Below are 12,581 nucleotides of genomic sequence, written 5' to 3' on the forward strand. Positions count from 1 at the left end.
ATTTTTTAAAACAAAAGTTTTTAAGAATCTAAATTCTCGAGCAATTTGTTTTTTTTTTTGTTTCAGGAAATTCTTCCCAAAGAACTCCATCCAGATCCTGGCAGCAACACAGAATCCCCTGAAGACCGTCCTACGTGCAGCACCCTTAAGAGGACCGAGCGAGAGAAACCCGACAACAGATCCATTAAGTCCAACGACTCCGTCCGATCCCGCAGAATTCATGACAGGACCAACATCATCCATCCACTCAATTTCAGCATTACAGATTTACAAAACTCCCCAAGACTCCCAAAAAGAAGCAGAAAGAAGAAAGATGACGCGATACAAATGAAAGAACTCACTTTAACAAGATCCCCAGTAAAAGTACACAGGAGAGATAAAAGCGACAATGATAATACATTGAAGAGAGTTAACGATACTGTGAGAGAAACCAAAGATTATGACACTTTAAAAGCAAACACAAATTTTGATGATATAAAGTTTGCAGATGATACTGATTCGTCAAACGAAATCAAATTTGGTGATGATTCACCAGATAGTAATAGATTAGTTGATAAATTCAATGTTAAAGCTTAAGGTGATTGTTGAGGTTTAATAAAACTAAAGTGTAAACCCCGTAGACAATCATTACCATCATTAATATTTATGTAGAATTTTTGTTTCCCTTAGATTCAAATGCCCATTTAACTTAAGGACCAATATGTGAATAGATCAGACACGACATATTAATAATATTCTGTCATATCATCAAATCAAAATAAAATGTAGTATGACATATATTTTTCAAAGATTCCATATGTGTAGTTCACTAATGTAATAGATCTAGAAAATAATGAGTGGGGATAATAGTTTACCATTATCAGAACCTATTATTTTGTCCAATTGTTTAATAAGTAGCTATGCTCCATTTAAGTCCTGATGCACGTAACGAATCTCATTCTAATACATTTTTGACTCCACTATCTAGGCTTTATCGTTATTAATTTCTTCTATTGTGAGTTCTTTACCATCTAATTCCTCCACAAACCTAATATCCCCACTACTAGAATCACTTAGCATTTTATAATCGACAACTTCATTATGATGTGTAGGCTTATGTATAATGTCACTGTTTCACCCATCATTATCATTAAAATCATTGCAATTATAGTATAATTAGTCAATAGATTTAATCACTCTAAGATTTGTGTGATATGAGGCTTAAAACTCAAATGTGTATTTCTGCCAAAGAATGAATCTACTTAAACGAGATCATTATTGTTGTTAAAATGGTTTTTTGAAATGAAGTTGGTAAATAAAAAGAGCTGGTTTATAGTAATCGCTTCAAATATGAACATTTATGAACAATACATCGTGTTTTACATATTTCACGCTGTAAATATCCATTTGAATGTTTGTATTATCATTAAAAATATTGCAATATTTATTTATTTTATTTAAATTGTAAGGAAGACTGAGGATTTTGGGCAGTGCAATATTGAATTGCGTTCTTAAATTATTTTTATTTATTTTAATGATTGTCAATAAAATGTTTGTGGCAAAATTTACGTGATCTTTTTAAATCTAGTCCTCTGTGTCAAATTAAAGCCATTTTATAATTTTTGTTACTATTTATAATGATTATTTTGTACCGCATTTATTAGTTTAATTAAGTATTAAGTAGAAAGTTTAAGGGGTAATGTTATTTTATTGTAAAACTGTTAGCATTACCTTTAGCGTAAGTGTGGGAGAGTTGTTTCAAATTTAATTCTGTTCCTTTTTTGAGAATAAACAGTTTTTATTTTGTATTTGAAATTGTTGTTTTACTTACCTAATAATTACCTTACTTATGTAAATTTTCCTTAAATAATGGATACATTCATAACATTTAAAAAAATAACAGGAACCGGAAGAGGCCAAGACTAACTTTTGTTTACTTTTTCGACTGGGTATTTTTTTTTTTTTTTTTTTAGAACACAAACAGTCACATATACAAATGGATTTGAAGTACAATGTAGAGTACTTAACATACTTAAGAATCATAGACCTGGAGGTTCATTATTAAGTACATAATGTTAACATACATACTAACAGCATAAAGAAAATGAAATCATGAAATCATGAGCCATACTTAAATTCTATTTACTAGTCTTCAGAGGAGAAAAAAAAATACAATAAGTAGTAATACAGTAAGCAGGTTTGACATTACTGTCTGTTTCATTAATTATCGGATATGTTGTATTTTTTTTTACAATAGTAAAATAAATATTATTAAGTGACTACCTACAAATCTACTTAGTCCCACAGTAAGCTCAATAAGGCTTATATTACTACTAGACGACGATAATACAACATAGATATAAGTAGATATTGATAAATACTTAAAGACAGGAAACGTCCATAACTCATGAACATAAATACAAATTATACACATGCCCTTACCAGGATTCGAACCCGGGGCCTCCTGCTTCACAGGCAGGGTCCCTACCGAATAGGCTACGAAGCTGTTAACATATTATATATTAATATTATACATATTACCATATACCGGGTGTGGCCTGTAACACGAGCAATAAAAATATGTAGAGGGCCTCGCAAAATTTAAACATAGCCTGTTCTATTCCTATATTTTATGTCGATGCATACATTGCATACCAAAATTGTCTATATCCACAAAAGGTACAGTCAATAAAGACAGTTGAAATTCTGTTAATTCTACTTTACTTGCTCCTTTAACTTGTAAACAGACTTAGCCAGCCAGTTGCATGAGCTTCATATTCGAGGACTGGGAAGCCAAGCACCATGAATCAAAATATTTTTCATTCAAATTAGAACTCCACGTATGTCACATATAGTTCCAAATTCAAAAACCCTTTTGCTCGAGTTATCGGGGCACACCTACCCCTCAATATACTTCTTACTGACTTAACTATGGAAGGTGGAGGTAAGAAATACAATCTCCATGTACCAAAAAATGTCCTTCAAAAACCTTAAATAGGTGGCGCTACAATACCTAGAATAATTGAACAAAAATTCAAGTCATAGACAGCGCACTTCACTCCGTCAAAAACGCCTAAATTCTTAGCTACTCTAGCGCTACTCTGGAGAGATTTGGAACTGCTATTTATAGCTGACAGCTGGACACTTTTGCAACAGTTCTGCCTATGGAGATTGTATTCCTTACCTCCACCTTCCATAGACTTAACCTTAACCTTGTCTTGTCTCAAGGATCCTGACTAACGTTTTAGTCTTATTTTTGCATTTTTTTTCGACAACGACTTTTTCTGCTCTAAATAGCCCAACCGAGGCCAATCCACGATTTTTGACTTCAGACACATGAAAAACTTCGTCTGTCTATATCGGCACTAGAGTTGAGGTCACGCACACAACAACATGTAATGCCAATCCAGACTTACGGCCAGAGCCCGTACATTTCATGCCGTTGACAGAAAAATGACGTCACGCTACATAGAGTAAGATTCCAATTAGTATTTTCGTAATAATTAATCATTTGTCAACCTCTTTAGGTAACTGATACATATACTTGACAATCAGTATAGAAACGTCTAACTGACTTTCATTTTATTGTCACACAAATAAATAATAGATTATTCATTTATGAAATAAAGCGCTGGTGGCCTAGCGGTAAGAGCGTGCGACTTGCAATCCGGAGGTCGCGGGTTCAAACCCCGGCTCGTACCAATGAGTTTTTCGGAACTTATGTACGAAATATCATTTGATATTTACCAGTCGCTTTTCGGTGAAGGAAAACATCGTGAGGAAACCGGACTAATCCCAACAAGGCCTAGTTTATCCTCTGGGTTGGAAGGTCTGATGGCAGTCGCTTTCGTAAAAACTAGTGCCTACGCCAAATCTTGGGATTAGTTGTCAAGCGGACCCCAGGCTCCCATGAGCCGTGGCAAATGCCGGGACAACGCGAGGAAGAAGAAGAAGATTCATTTATGAAATAATACATATTTTTGGTTTTTAACAGCGTAACAAGCTTTTATTCACGTAACAAGTATTTATTATGATACCCATCAATAAGTAAGTTATCTAAATTTGTAGTAACTCCCTGTATGTTAAATTACGTCATTTTTGCGTCAACGGCATGAAAAGTACGGGCCCTACGGCGTTATTCATAAACGCGTTACTGGCCTGAATTAGCTATGAATCATTTGTCTTTATCTGTCATTTTGACTTATGTATTTATAAGAAAGAAATAAAACATAATCTAACTAAATTAGGCCCCTAAAGGTTTATGAATACCCCCCGTAGACTTTGAAATTAGTGTTCTTTTTGAAAGTCAACTTTTGTGAGTTAACAGCCAAGATTGACGAAAAGGCGCCATTCATAAATAAGTAAACATCAGTGTGTATGTAATATTATATTTATAGCTCACATGAGTTCCCTAATCAATTCCATCATAACCTCAGCACGCAGAGAATGTGAATGGCTCACGTATAAAATATGGATAGCGAGCTGACAGAGCTGGCCAGGAATTTAATCTAGGCGGCCAACTATTTGCCAATCAACCTGCAGCAATATTCAATATCGAATGCAGGTAATAGACGAAAACTGCGAACATTTTTGGGGTTTTAAATTGGAGTATTCGAGTAACGTGGGAAGAATGATAGTCAGCTTCATTATATTTTAAGCGCCAGTTGCATTGCACCAATCACATTTAGCGGACTGATCAACGTCAATCATATTTATTTCATTTTATTTCATTTATTCAAAGGTCTGCCAACAGCGGTTACAATGATACATTGTTAGGTATAGGTAATACATTTGATAGTAATCTTAAGCTTATTGCACAGCTAATTATAGGCAAACACCACTTCTGTAAACTTACAGTTAAATATTAAACATTAAGAAATTAAATAGGAAACGGTTTACGTTGTAGTTCTACGGCTTGACCGAGGTGGATGGTGAGAAGTTGCTGTGGTTGGCCACAAAGCAGCTGAATGCTTGGCTGGGTGAAGCTGATTTGATAGTAAGTACAAAACTTTCCATAAAATAAAATTTTGAGTACTCTTTAACGGTGACAGACGGTTTGGTGTGGCCCTTGGTCCGGTCAGCTTCTAACTGACTGAATTAAGAGTAAAATTCATAGAGGAACAATTTGACAGAGGCCGCGCCACTGACGACCAGCTGTGACACTGCAATGGCGGATGGTTTCAATACGACGGTCGGACGGTTCAACGGTTGGATGGTGTGCGTGTCACGAATGTATACCTAGTCGGATTGCGTACATTTTCTCTAGTTTGGTACGAACATCCTTCTATATTGGTGATAAGGTTCAATTTAGAATGGCAAAAATAGTGGGAGCACCCTCCACTTTAGGTACAACTTCATGGATTAATATCGTATTTTACGATGGATAACGTGATAATTGATTAACTTTACTTATGTATGAAAATTTATCCTGTCTCTTTTTTCTTTCAATCAGTATAATTTTTTCACCATTCGACCACGCACGCCGGCGTATTAAATTTTTTTCTTCGAACAATTAATGCACTGACGTCTCAATTTGACTGACGGCAGATTGATGGATGAGGCCATAGATATAGCTGCCAATGTCTGTGTGTCACGCGTATATACTAGGGAATTGGTCGATGATAGAATCCTAATTGTGTTTTAGCGAAACTACGTCCTTAGTATTCTAGGTCCATGGTAAAGTTGATAAAATTCAGAAAAATAAGTATTTATGATTCAGTCGAATTTATGTAAAGATATAGGTAATAAAGAAGGTACGGAGGTACATAAAATAAAGGGAAGAATAAGGGTAATCATCTTAAAAAACTCTCGCTAGATGGTTGGATCATGGGTTGGAAATTACCTTTTTGACGTTTCGTGCAGTATTCGGCATCATCAGTCGGCAGCGTTACTGCCGCACTATTGCAGCGCAACTTTGCTACCGACTGCATTGTTGTCCCAATTGTCAAAATCGATGTTGCTGCCCGAATTTATGACATTTGGAGCAGCAATGCCAAGCCGCATAACTGCAGCAGCTGTAGCAATAATACTGATGTAGTCTGCATCCGAACGGTATTACCTATCTTGAGACTAGAGTGGTAGATGAAAAAGATAATAAGAACGTGCTAACAATTATATTCGTAGATAAAATAGACACTAAGCCCTAACTAGGTGACCTAATCTAAAAATCCCACGTAGGACAATGGACGCCAGCATTGAAATCGGTTTCTATTTTAACCAGACTACTTTACTACTAATACAACGAAACATAACAGACTGCCTTTTGATAAAACACACTTCCACACTTCTGATGCGACGTATTTGAGCATATTTTGTATATTTGGACAGCGCTTCGGTTGCGGGGTACATCACACATTGGGGCATTGTCACAGTGTCAGCCAGATAGCGCTATCGGCGACCATGGGGATGTCCCGTTTGAGTTTGCAGTTTTTTCACAATAATTATCCTTGCTTGGTGAAATGTAATCATCTATTACTGTACCTACGTAAACATCAAGTAAAGCTTATATCCTGTATTTTTAATGTTTATTTAAATTTTTGGTGCTCAACTTTGGTGGTCAAACACACAACACATGGAATGACGTGCGAATCGGATGCAGGGTGCCATGCGCCTTTGATCGAAATTTGGTGGAACTGTATACCTGGATGTACCAGAAGTTGGTACGAGTACTTATGCGTGCCCGCCCTATGATAATATCAAAGATTAATAGATCGTGTGCGAAGTCCAGCACGTGTGGCTTGGGCCAAGCCCAAAATTATGTACTACTTTATTAATGCCGCATTTACATTCAGCGGAAGTAAGCAGGAAAGTGGGCAGGACGAGTCAGTAAACACTATACTTCTCATTCCACTGCCATTGCTACTCGCGCTGCCCGGTGCTCCCCAAAAGGACAGGATGCAGAGGATATTTTATCAAATTCTGTCGAAAAATATAACTACAACAAAATATAAATAGACTCATATTATGTGGTGTCCTTTATTAGTGTACGTTTCGAGCAATACCGGGAAGGCCGCAGTGCCGCAGGACATGCCCAACTGAGCATAGGTGCGTGTTGTGACTCGTCCGTACACAAAAAGAGATCGAGGTGTGCAACGATTTGTCGTTGACGTGTGTCATTTTCTATGTATTTGTGTCATCATTACAGATTGGATTTTTAGTGCGTCAGATGTGCGGCTGTGTGCACGCCCACTCCCCCCCGCAAAAAATGGCAGAACTATTTGTACGGTAAAATATCGCTTGGGCTCCTCCCTTCCGACGTGTCGGAAGCCGGTGTTGCTCGTAGAGTGTAGTATAAGTGATCTGTGTTACAAACAGAACTCCAGGTAAATTAAGGAAGTTCTTCAGAGTTAGGTTGTCCAGTATTTTACAGGGTGAACTAAACAGTTCTCGCGAGACTTAGACTAAGTTTGTAGTCTTGTGTTAAATTACGTTGTGTTTTCTAGACTTTAGTTGGTCAGTAAACCTAGTAAAATTCCGAACTTTACTTTTTTGAGAACAGGAAAGGGGACGGCCGCTTTTCCATACAAACGTAGTCCCCATTTTCCTTTCTGGATATTGACATTATGTAAAATAGTTTTACATACTTTGATGTATATTAACCATGGCTATGTTTGATTTTTTTTTCGATTTTTTGATTATTGTAAAAATTTGAAGTGAAAAACGTATTATTAATTTTTTGAACGCTCTTAATTCTTATAATAATTTAAAAAATGACTGTAGTTGCAATAATTATAGATGCAACATATTGTATCAAAATATATTCAATAATGTTAATATCCGAACAGGAAAATAAGTATGTTTGAGTCAAGCCACAAAATAAGTAGCTTTATAATGAATGATACAGGTGGCAAACAAGCAGACGAATTAGCCCGCAAAAAGCAATTACCTACAGTTGCCCATGGGTTGCAACACCAGGGATTGCAAGGGCATTGTCGGCATATAATACATTCACTGCCAGCGCGAGCTAACGCGCTCTAAGCGTAGCCGATAACATGGGAAAAACCATATGTAGCGGAAACCTACGCGACAACATTTCCATCTTCACCACTTAGATGGTTGGCAGTCCTCAACTGTGCGTTTTTTCAGGAACTTTCTGCCTCGCACTGCTAAACTGTGGAATGAACTGTCGCCTGCGGTATTTCCGGACCGATACGATCTTCAAACCTTCAAGAAAAGAGCGTACTCCCATCTTAAAGGCCGGCAACGCACTTACAACCCCTCTGGTGTTGCAGGTGTCCATGGGCGGCGGTAATAGCTTACCATCAGGTGATCCGTCTGCTCGTTTGCCTCCTATACCATAAAAAAAAGCACCCACGTACAGAGAACCCGTCCACCGAGTAGCTGGCAGTGAATATGTAAGACGGAAATAGGTACCTACGCTCTTTCCTTGAAGGTTGTATCGGTCCGGAAATACTGCCTACCTTCCCGATTCGAAGAATGATATACAATAACGATAAGTTCTGGTTTAGATAAGTTCTCATTTAGATATCTTTTGTATGTCGTATAATTGACAGAAGCAGCTCGATTCGGGCAACCAATGTCACTTTGACGCTAGAAATATCGTATATAGATCTTATTGGGATCAGAACGGAATCAAAATAAACGTCAATTTTGACAAGTTTAGTTATCGATCTTTTAAAGATCTTTCCAAGATCTTAAACGTGTCTTAATAATTCTTTGAATCGGGCCGTAATCTCATTTTGTATGGGATATTGAATTACCAAAACGTCCCGATTGGCGCGCTGTTTCTAAATCCCATATAAAAACAGACAACGCAAACGCGTACGTCACGTCACTCTATCGAATAAATTTACACTAGGGCTTCAGAACGGACACTCCACCTCACCTCGCGACAGCAGACTGAGCGTTTTCACATTGTCGCAGAATACCATTCAATTTAATTTGAAATTATGAACCACCCCACACTAGCGTCTCCCAAGCGTCGGCCTAGCCAATTCTGTGGCTGCTGCTCGACGCAACGTTGGCGCGACTGCGCAGCGACGCCATCTTCCATAGCGCTGTATAGACGCCCACACTCAAACACGCTAGTGACGTCACAACAAAAAAAAAATAGAGCGACAATAAAGCTAGTAATGCATAAGTTAGCAAATAGAAAAAAGATAGAAAATAAATTTATTCAGGACGCTTACAGTATTGCTTACTGTGATACTACCCTCTATTCAGAATATTCATACATATTTCACGAAACTATTATTCAAATACAATGCGAATGGCTTAAATTACCCAACGGGTATTTTCTCCACTCCCTAGGGTCTAACTTCAACCTAACTTCGTGTGGTCACCTAACTATTGTTATATAAACGTCGTATGTGACTATGGGAGTTGTATGGAGATACGACCTTTTGATATTAAATGAGTTGAAGATCTGGGACTAAGCTTTCATTAGCCATTTAGGTTAGGTAGGTACTGAGCTAATGTGTAGACGATGGGTTCAGAAACAGCGCGCCAAGCGGAACGTTTTGGAAACTCAAAATCCCATACAAAATGAGACGTCACGTTACGCCATCGAATAAATTTACACTAGGGGTACAGATAATCTAATGACACTAAATTGTTATACGCGGTAAACGCAGCGGTAAGCGTATTGCCATTTTCGCTACATTCCGTTGCCGCATGCGTTCGGTGCGTTCAACGCTCCAACTCAAAACAACAGCTTCAAAGGCATCACGCTGGAATCAACAATTTTCCTAGAAAATCTAGTTTGGGTAAAATCTGGAAAAGTGCCCATATGCTACCGTAGCTCCAATACATCAAACGTGACAAACTGACAAGTCATACATCAGACGCTCGTCCGCCGACGTCTGCGGGAATTTGTGGGTTAACGTTTGGGTCATAAATACAGAGGCTGTATTATGTCATGTCAAATACGAGTAGATACATAAAAGTAACAATTATTTACGATACAAATGCAGAAAATAGGAAATTCGCAACGAGTGGTGATAAATTAAAACACGACCGAAGGGAGTGTTTTAAATCGACACGAGTTTGTTCTAATCTATCACCCGGATCCCTTTGTTTGACATTATCATAGAAAGTCATAATGCAATGATTGTCAGATTATCATTAATTCATTAGTCATATAATTTTATAGTCATTATTAGTCATATATGTGGCAGAGTAGTCTAATCCTAATTTTGAGTTAAATCGTTATGTTAGCTGGTAGAATTGACTATTAAATGATTTTTTTGAATGATATTTTTTATAACGTTCTTTTGTATTTAATTTGGTATGTTACTTTTTGTTCGCATTGGTGTGGTGAAAAATGTAGTGTTTCACTCGGTGGCAAAGTTTGTTTAACTCTCGTGCCCTGAAACCCTCGCACTTTTCGAACCACTTGCTATGCTCATGGTTCAAATGGTGGTATCAATATTAGCAAGAGCGGTTAAGCAACCGCTTTCCCCCCTTGTAAAATAAATAATTATTAAATACTTTTTATTGCACGGTACAAAATTGCGGAAAGCTGGTAGTATAGCTAAGGTTTTCTCTTTCTATATTAACTTTTTTTTTTGTTTTTGATTACATAAATTAACCTTTCTATTATTAAGAAGTTTTTATCGAAAGTGCACACTGGGGCATGTATCCAGGGTGCCTAGCCAACGTGCCAATCGTTTACGCTCCGTAGCGCAGCGTAGTCATCTCTCTCTATCACTCTTCCATATTAGTGTGACAAACAGTTGCGTTTCGTTCGCTACAGAGCTAGTATGCTGCATGTTAGCTAGGCACCCTGGTTTTACTTTATATTACGACAATGTTTTTAATCAACAAACACTCCATTTTCAAGAGAAAACGCTCATCCAGCTTCATCAGCCGACGAATCCAGTTAAACTGAACCCATAAACCCATTATTAGACACGCTCCCGATTGAACCCGATGTGGACCGAATTGACCTAATTCTGTACGAAAAAACTTAAAGCGAATGCTTTTGCCAATTATAGTGGTATAGTCGCTGGAAGTGACTGAAAGTTATGACAGTACAATCGCTATCAGATTAATCGAAGCGGCCAGGGTGCTCACAAATATCTGAACACGCCTCTATTGTCAAGGCGTTAGACCGCATGTTCAAATATTGTGTACTTACTGTACAATAGTTATATGTTTTACAATTTGTTGAAGTTGTTACAGATGTAAAGCCCGACCAGAAATATATGATCATGTCAAGAGGGCGTTGTTATTTCAGTTTTTTTTTTAAATACTTTGTCGGTGGCAAACAAGCATACGGCCCGCCTGATGGTAAGCAGTCTCCGTAGCCTATGTACGCCTGCAACTCCATTGGAGTTACATGCGCGTTGCCGACCCTAACACCCCTCCCCCCCTCGTTGAGCTCTGGCAACCTTACTCACCGGCAGGAACACAACACTATGAGTAGGGTCTAGTGTTATTTGGCTGCGGTTTTCTGTTCTGCTCTAGATCTGGAATGACATCCGCTGTGCTGTGCCCTACCACACAAAGCAAGATGACATTCACAATGCCCATACCTCTCTTGTGGACGTAGTTTAAGGACGTACCCGGGTCCAAAACCAGTTCAGTTTGGTAAGAAAAAATTTAGTTCTAATGAAATATCGCAATATGGCGCGTAATCATATATTACTGTTCAGGCCTGTCCATCGTATTTTCACGGAAACATGAACGTGTTTTTGCTATTTCAGTCAGTCTCAGTACACAAAGTATTGGGGTTGACTGAAGGTATGACAAATACGAACGTTTCCGAGAAAATGTGATGGAGAACAATTATGCACTATATCTCCACATGCATGCTATATCTCCTCTGGAGTTGCAGGCGTACATAGGCTACGGATACTGCTTACCATCAGGCGGGCCGTACGCTTGTTTGCCATAAGCGAAAGAGTCCAAAATTGAATAATTCGAAAAGTGGAATATTAAGAGGGCTCGCCTATATTTTGGTCAGCATTGCTATGTTGCGGCAGCGGGGCAATGCGGCCAGCCTTCTGGGCACTCTACTGACCGACCAGGATTTAGGGCAATTTATTTATTTATACATTTTTAATTTAAGTGTTTTTTCATTATGTATTATATGCATGTTTCTCATTGTATAAATAAATTGCCATAAAAATAACTTTGCTACCGAGTAAAAAAGCGAAATTTTTATAAAATAAAATCTTCAAATTAAATTCTAAAATAATCGAATGTTGCCACCCCTCCCCAACTTCGCCTTATCTTTTTTTATTATGAAGATTATACTAAAACTTATTCTAAATCCTTAATGTTTAAAACTTAGAGCATTTGACCAACCGGAGTCGCCTTTAAGAACTTAACCCTCTGTCGAAAACCTCGGCCAACGGTCAATCTTAACATTTGATGTGCCCCTTCCCTGCAAAAATCGTCAGACTGTTTTGTACAGAAAATAACAGACAAGGCGTCTCCTGTTGGTTAAATGCTCTAAGGTTAAATATGCCTATTATTGGACCATATTATATATGTTCGCGAATATGATACTAATATAATATATAATATGTACTCAGGGCGAATTTAGGTAGTAGGTAGGTAGGTACATATTTTTACCAACTCTCATTATTATTAAACTGCATCATTGAACAGGGTGTGAATTTTGAATATCACGCAAA

At 37.7% G+C, this 12,581-nt stretch overlaps 1 protein-coding gene across 1 annotated transcript in view; it reads left to right on the forward strand.

The window, feature by feature from the left end:
* Window positions 1–1,794, forward strand: part of LOC133522492 (uncharacterized) — a 440,383-nt gene extending 438,589 nt beyond the window's left edge. Inside the window, exon 20 of the mRNA XM_061857844.1 lies at window positions 67–1,794. Within this exon, the coding sequence (XP_061713828.1) occupies window positions 67–576 (510 nt within the window). The 3' untranslated portion in view covers window positions 577–1,794. The remainder of the gene's footprint in view (window positions 1–66) is intronic.
* Window positions 1,795–12,581: the final 10,787 nt, after the last annotated feature.

This window comes from Cydia pomonella, chromosome 11 (genome assembly GCF_033807575.1).
Source record: "Cydia pomonella isolate Wapato2018A chromosome 11, ilCydPomo1, whole genome shotgun sequence".
NCBI lineage: Eukaryota > Metazoa > Arthropoda > Insecta > Lepidoptera > Tortricidae > Cydia > Cydia pomonella.